Genomic DNA, 7,901 nt, shown 5'->3' on the forward strand with positions numbered 1-7,901 from the left:
TACTACTAATCAAAGATTAAAGCTTAATTAAGCATGCAATAAAAATAATTAGAGATATTACTATGGAAACTAAATAAATACAGAACCGACAGAATACAATCGGTAAAAAATAAATTTCAATATACAACCCAAATTAAATAACCTAGCTACGACTCCAGCAGCTCTCGTCTGGTCACCACCTAATCCCAAGCCTGGTGGAATACCTATAAGTAACTTCCCTACCGAATGGGGTGTCCAGAAAACATAGAAAACACAGAACATGAGCATTACAGCTCAATACGCTAGTATGAGTAAATATACAAACATGTTGCATGCAAATATATATACGGGTAATCATATAAATATCAAATCCTGCTCAGTATTTGGCGCCATGGTATGTAGCACGTTGGGCCGTCGCATCAGGAGGTGGCTCTCATACTATATAATAGTGGATATAAGCGGATCCAAGTCCATGGAAATCCATCTACACATGCAATAGGGCTGAGAAAATCCCCTATACTGGTTATGTAGTGACCCGGCTCGAAATCACCTACTAATCAGAAACTTAGGCATGCAATTAAACAATAAATAATCATAATCAAAGTAACTGCGGAATAATCCTGAACCAACAAAATATAACCGGTAAATAAATCCAAATAGTACAAGCCAATCAAAAATAACTTAATAAAACCTAGTGGCTAACCCTGCAAATCCTGCCATGGCCACCACCTATTCTCCAAATACTCAGGAGAACAACCTGCATCTGCCCCATTGCTTGCGATTGGATGACGCTTTGTGGGCTTACAGAACCGCGTTCAAGACGCCAATTGGAATGTCCCCATATCGGCTGATATTTGGGAAACCTTGCCATCTTCCCATAGAATTGGAGCATAGAGCCTATTGGGCTATCAAAACCTTTAACATGCAGATATATGAGAGTGGCGAGCATCGGAAGTTGCAGTTGCAGGAATTAGAGGAGATACGCAATGATGCATATGCCAGTTCAAAGATTTATAAGGAAAAGATGAAGGCATTCCATGACAATTTGATCTCCAGAAGGGAATTCGAAGTCGGTCAGAAAGTTCTTCTCTATCACTCACGACTTTGGCTATTTCCAAGTAAGTTGCGTTCATGTTGGAATGGACCGTTTGTTATCACTAATGTCTTTCCCCATGGTGCAGTTGAAATTCAGAGCTTGGACACATTCAAAATATTCAAAGTGAATGGCCATAGACTAAAACACTACTTTGAGGGAGTCCAAGCGAATGTAGGAGAGGACGAGCATGATCTCACACTAGATGCTCTGCCAGATGTTGAATAAATCGCAGCATGCAGTCGAGCTATAGACTGACTGTAAATTTAACGCTTAATGGGAGGCAACCCAGTGTTTTTTGTTTCCTTTCCCTTGTTTTTATTTTTCTAGTACTTGTTCTTTTCTTGTTTTTAGTTTGTTTTTTTCGAAAAATAGAAAATCCAAAAATATTTTGATTTTTTTTTGCTCGCTCGATCCGTAGACTTCTACCGATCGAGCGAGCGCGATTGTGGTAAGACAGTAAGGTCTCTAATTTTTGCTCGCTCGATCGGTTAATCTTTACCGATCGAGCGGGCATTTTTTTAAGCAAGGCAGCGAGTTGGTAAGTTTTGTCTCGCTCGATCGGTCAATCTTTACCGATCGAGCGAGACCCCTTTTAATGCGATTAAACCGCGATTTCACCCCCCCCCCCCCCTTCTCTCATTCTCTCTTCTCTATTCTCTCAAATCCCTAACCCCCAAATCCTCAATTTCTCAATTTCTCTCACGATTTGAATCTTCCATCACAGGGATGAATCAACAGTTGGAGTCATCATCTTCTCCATCCTCTACACTACCCGGCTGCCAAGTTACTCAAGCACCACCGCACTTTTGTTTTGCACCCCAAGTGTTCGACGAATAGCCCCTGTTACTATTTGTGTACTCTTTGGGATATCATGCCTGTTAAACACACTCGAGAGACCAGCGAATCTTCTCGCCAAGGCACCAGGGCGTCCAACATATCACTCAACCTTGTCGGCCGATTCGTCAATCAAGCGGCCCGGGATAGATATGACCACGCTAAGGCCCATCGCTCCCCTATTACTGAGAGGGGTTTTGAACATGACTTTACAGATAGCGAGGTGGTTATCAAAGTTGCTAACCGTGGTTTGGGGACATTCTGTGAGCAGCCGACTCCGGCCGTTGTCCCTCTTGTTCGGGAAGTATATTCCAATGATGCAGAACGTGTTGATGGTAAAGCCTTCGTCCGAGTTACTTTGGTTTATTTGAGCCCCATGCATTGAATAGTTTTCTATAAACGCCGGATTTCGACGACAGTCTCTACCAAAGCCTCTCCAACGACCAAGATTTAAATGAGGTTCTTACTCAATTGTGTTTTACCGGTGCTGCATGGCTGAACCCTGTCACTTACCAGTGTTTTTCGGAAAAATGCCTATACTTGGGCCCGGCAACTTGGTATACTTTTGTATGCCGCCTCATGATGCCTATTTCACATACTAGTAAGGTCCACATTGAGCGTGCCTTGCTTCTCTATGCTCTGGATTTGGATTGGCCGATCAATGTGGGCTGCGTGATTCACAGTCAGATATGGCGTTCGATTACCTCCAAGACGACTGGTCTTTTCTTTCCGATGATTATTACTTAGTTGTGCATCCGTGCCGGTGTGCACCCTCGAGTCGACGAAAAATGGTTGCAACCGATGCGCCCCATCGACAAAGCAGCTATAGATGCTATAAGAGCATATTGGAGAAGTCAATTTGTGGTGGATGATCAATTAGTTCCGGTCCATGCTCCAACACGCCCACCTCCGCCTCCTCGTCGCTCCCAGGATGATTCCATCCGTGAGCTCACCGCCTTTGCTCATCACTGATGAGTTCATTTTCTATGCATTAGTTTGTGATATTTTTAAATTTATTTTGTGTGCATTCATATTATTTTTTTGTGTTTTTATGTGTTTTAGTACATGTGTGTGTATTTCACTCTCTCGGTTAATTTTGTAGGAAAATGGATTTTTGAAGAATAAATTAAGGAGCAGCCTTTGTCAAAAATTAATTTTTAATTTTATAGAGCTCCAAATCCAATCTTTACCATTCAAAATGAAGTACCAGATGTTTTGAAGCTGCTGTCCAAATTTCAGCTCGATCTGATGGCTAGAACTGAAGATATGAATTTTTCAGGAAATCTTCGCGAAGGCAAGGATGTATGCACGGACCCCATGCATGGGTCCGGATAAGGGTCCGTGCATCCTCGTAAAAAATTCGGCATTTTCAGTTTAATGCACGGACCTAGACACGGACCCTTATCCAGGGACCGGGCATGTAGCAGAATCAGAAAAAATAGAATTTTCGGGAATTAAAACTTTCAAATTTCTGGGCTTTATTTCTTGGGCTTTCAAAGACATATAAATAGGAGATTGTCAGAGGTGAAAAGGGGTTGGAATCGCATAAGAGAGACGGCGGCTAGGAGGCTTGGAGATTGAAGAACGCTTCATTCGAGTTTTTCTTCTTTTCTTCTTTAGATTATTAAACTTTTGTTTGAACTATATTTTCGTTTATTGATTAGTTTTTCTTCAACCAAGACCACGAGATTGGGCCAGATATTTTTATGTTGAATATTTGGATGTTTATTTAGGATTTTTGGATTTTTGTTAATATTATTGATTGTTGGATTTAAATTATGTCTTGTGAATAACCTGATCAACTATTTACTTGCTTGTTAATTGATTCCAAGTCGACAGAGGAGGAATTGATTTCAATCACTCCAATAATTGACATATGGTTAATCCGACTAGAAATAGTATTCGGTTTCAGTATGCGGCTTTAGGTGAAAACTGAATTATCACAAATATTGAATGCATTCATGTTTGATTAGAATTATGAAAATTAATCCATCATAACTTGAATAGGTTTAACATGTTCTAGAAATAGACTGTTAAACAAGATAGGATAATTCGTCGTGATTTAAGATTAAATCTGGATCCTGGATTTGCCACTTGTTTGCATGATTTTTTTGATACCTGCGTGTGTCTTGGTTGTCTCTGTTTAATTGAATTTATTCTTCTTCTAGTTTAATTCTTATTTTATTTTAGTAATTAAATTTTAGTTAATTCTTAGCACTTGTTTTATTATTTTTTCTAGATTAAGTAAAATATTTAATTCTTGAAAATTGACAACAGTCCCTATGGGATCAATACTTGGACTCTCTGTCCACTTTACTATTACTTGACCTAGTTCACTTGCTAGTTGATACCGAATTAAGCGGTCAAGTTTTTGGCGCCGTTGCCGGGGACTGTTCAGTTAATATTAGGATAGATTATTTGTTTGACACTAGACATTTTTTTTCTTGCATTTGTTTTATTTTTAATTATTAATATTAATTTTTCTTACTTGTGAGGTGCTTGGAGATGGATAATAGACGGGTATTCACAAGTTTTGGACAGCAATACTCGGAGACATTCTATGTTTCTTGGAGGAGATTCAATTATTTGGCAGACAGATTTTGATACCATGATTTTTTGAACTACACTCTAATTCAGATTTTTTATGGTGGTTTGGATGAGCCAACAAGAAGTTGGGTGGATTATGGAGCTTTGTCAACTGGCAGTCACCTATTTCAGAGAGATTACGACAGTGTGATGCACTTGTTAAATGATATGGCAGATTTCGACTACCATTGGCATTGGGATTCTTCACTGCAGGGTCGGAGTCACCAATATCCTCCAACACCCCACTACCCAAAATTTTCAAATCAACCACGTGAGCATAACGTGGAGAATGGAGAGTATTCTGAAGAATTTCTGAATCAGTTGCAGGACAATGTTAATAGACAGTCAGAGATCAACCAAAAATTTTCAGAAACTCACATCAATTCTTTGAATTTCTTTGATGAACAAATAAAGCTTCTGATGCAGTCAGTTCCTGATATCAATCAAGAGAATGAAGCGATTTGTGTTGATCAATTTGCATGGGAGTGTGATCCTGCGACCGTAATTGAGCCAGATCAAGAAGAAATTTTGTTTGAGAAATTTGAATGTGACAAAGAGCCAAAAGTTACAGTGGAGGAGGAAGAAATATACAAGGCGAAAGATTTGTCTTCGTCAATGGTCTTTTCATGCACACCATTAGAAGATCCGTTCTTGCCATTGACGCCACCTCTAGCATATTTCATCATCTATGAGCTTCAGCCCAGATTCGGAGTCTCCTCCAAAAGAAAAATTTTAGACCAAGTGTTGTTGGACCGACGAGCTTACAAAGTATATATCACGCCAAGCTTGAGGGCGAAGGAAATCAAGACCCATACGTAGAGTCGTATGATTCTTACTATGGGCGGCAACCGCTCTTTGATGGTTGCTTTTGCATAGTCGGGCTGTAGACCATAAACTTAGCGCTGACTGGGAGGCAACCCAGTGTTCTCTTTTCATTATTATTATTTTTTTTGTTTTTGTTTTTGTTTTCTTTTTATTATCTTTTGCTAATCCTATGCCTTACTTGTCGCCTTTATATGTGCAGTATATTGCCCCGCCACCAGAAGTTGCTGTTGGACTTTTACAAAGGAAGATGAAGAGGACGAATACGAAACCAGGGGAGTGTTATTTTTGTTTTCATTGTGTGTTTGTTTCGCATTCTGTTCATGGTTCTGAAGCATTGAGGGCAATGATTTGGATAAGTATGGGGGGTTCGACTAGTTTATTTTTTTGTTTGTTGTGTTTGTGTTGTATTAGTAATGTTTTGTATTTGTTTGCATCTCGTTCATTTTTGTTGTTTTTTTTGTTTTGTGTTGCATGAGTAGGATGAGTCATAATAGCCGATGATGATATAGTTGAAAAAAAATAAATTTAAAAATGTTGCTTTTGATTGAACATGAGAAACTGTTGGTTGAATCGTGAATCTTATTAAGCACGCATGTTCGACTAGTGTAGTGTAGCGATGTAATTGATGAAATTCATGTTTGCTTGACCATTGCACGGCAATAGGTGTTTGTTGATCATGATAGTGTCTTTGGATTCCCGATGATTGTTAGACATTGGATGTATGATCTTGGGCGTACCTATAAAATTTTTTGAAAACATTTTGTGGAAAAAAAAAGTTAATTCCATCCGGGCTTGGAAAATGATTGAAATCCTAATCATTCTTCCATAGCTAAGTTTGCGGGCTAAATGGAATTGTAGCTCCATCCGGGCTATAGACGAGGGGATTGAAATTCGAATCCTATCTTAGTTATAGCTAAGTTTGCGGGGAATTATTAGGGCTTGAGAAAAACCGGGTGCAAAATCTTATAGCTAAGTTTGCGGGGAATTATTAGGGCTTGAGAAAAACCGGGTGCAAAATCCGGCAGTGCGTAATTAATCTCAAAAAAGTGCATGTTTTTGTTTGGGATTGTTGGGATGAATGAGTGCTGGATTGTGATACTTGCATTGAATTGTCATAGGTCGCTAAGCATTCTTAGGACAGATTCTTTTGAAGTTGCATGAAACTGGAATGACATGACACACACACACGTTTACGTTAAACTGACAGTGTATTGTGAACAATCAGAAGTTTTTGGTTTTTAGTTCTTGATGTTGAAACTTATCGGAGGCTATGTTGTTCATGAATCGTCCTTACTTATGTTTTTGTGTGCATATTTTGTTTTTGCATGTCTTGCTCGAGGGCGAGCAAGAGTTAAGTATGGGGGTGTTGATGAGTGCATTTTCTATGCATTAGTTTGTGATATTTTTAAATCTATTTTGTGTGCATTCATATTATTTTTTTGTGTTTTTATGTGTTTTAGTGCATGTGTGTGTATTTCACTCTCTCAGTTAATTTTGTAGGAAATGGATTTTTGAAGAATAAATTATGGAGCAGCCTTTGTCAAAAATTAATTTTTAATTTTATAGAGCTTCAAATCCAATCTTACCGTTCAAAATGAAGTTCCAGATGTTTTGAAGTTTCTGTCCAAATTTCAGCTCGATCTGATGGCTAGAACTGAAGATATGAATTTTTCAAGAAAATTGCGCGCAGGCAAGGATGTATGCACGGACCCCCCATGCATGGGACCGTGCATCCTCGTAAAAAATTCGGCGTTTTCAGTTTAATGCACGGACCCTTATCCAGGGTCCGTGCATGTCGCAGAATCAGAAAAAATAGAATTTTCGGGAATTAAAACTTTCAACTTTCCGGGCTTTATTTCTTGGGCTTTCAAAGACATATAAATAGGAGATTGTCAGAGGTGAAAAGGGGTTGGAATCGCATAAGAGAGACGGCGGCTAGGAGGCCTGGAGATTTAAGAACGCTCCATTCGAGTTTTTCTTCTTTTATTCTTTAGATTATTAAACTTTTGTTTGAACTATATTTTCGTTTATTGATTAGTTTTTCTTCAACCAAGACCACGAGATTGGGCCAGACAGTTTTATGTTGAATATTTGGATGTTTATTTAGGATTTTTGGATTTTTGTTAATATTATTGATTGTTGGATTTAAATTATGTCTTGTGAATAACCTGATCAACTATTTACTTGCTTGTTAATTGATTCCAAGTCGACAGAGGAGAAATTGATTTCGATCACTTCAATAATTGACATACGGTTAACCGACTAAAAATAGTATTCGGTTTCAGTATGCGGCTTTAGGTGAAAACTGAATTATCACAAATATTGAATGCATTCATGTTTGATTAGAATTATGAAAATTAATCCGTCATAACTTGAATAGGTTTAACATGTTTTAGAAATAGACTGTTAAACAAGATAGGATAATTCGCCGTGATTTAAGATTAAATCTGGATCCTGGATTTTCCACTTGTTTGCATGATTTGTTTGATACCTGCGTGTGTTTTGGTTGTTTCTGTTTAATTGAATTTATTCTTCTACTAGTTTAATTCTTATTTTATTTTAGTAATTAAATTTTAGTTAA

At 38.2% G+C, this 7,901-nt stretch overlaps 1 protein-coding gene across 1 annotated transcript; it reads left to right on the forward strand.

Moving 5' to 3' along the window:
- The first annotated feature begins 697 nt into the window (after window positions 1-697).
- On the forward strand, window positions 698-1,300 carry LOC140889925 (uncharacterized). The gene has a single exon (XM_073297667.1). The coding sequence runs from the start codon at window positions 698-700 to the stop codon at window positions 1,298-1,300; it is 603 nt and encodes a 200-aa protein (XP_073153768.1).
- The last annotated feature ends 6,601 nt before the right edge of the window (window positions 1,301-7,901 follow it).

The sequence above is a fragment of the Henckelia pumila genome, chromosome 3 (assembly GCF_033568475.1).
Source record: "Henckelia pumila isolate YLH828 chromosome 3, ASM3356847v2, whole genome shotgun sequence".
Classification (NCBI taxonomy): domain Eukaryota; kingdom Viridiplantae; phylum Streptophyta; class Magnoliopsida; order Lamiales; family Gesneriaceae; genus Henckelia; species Henckelia pumila.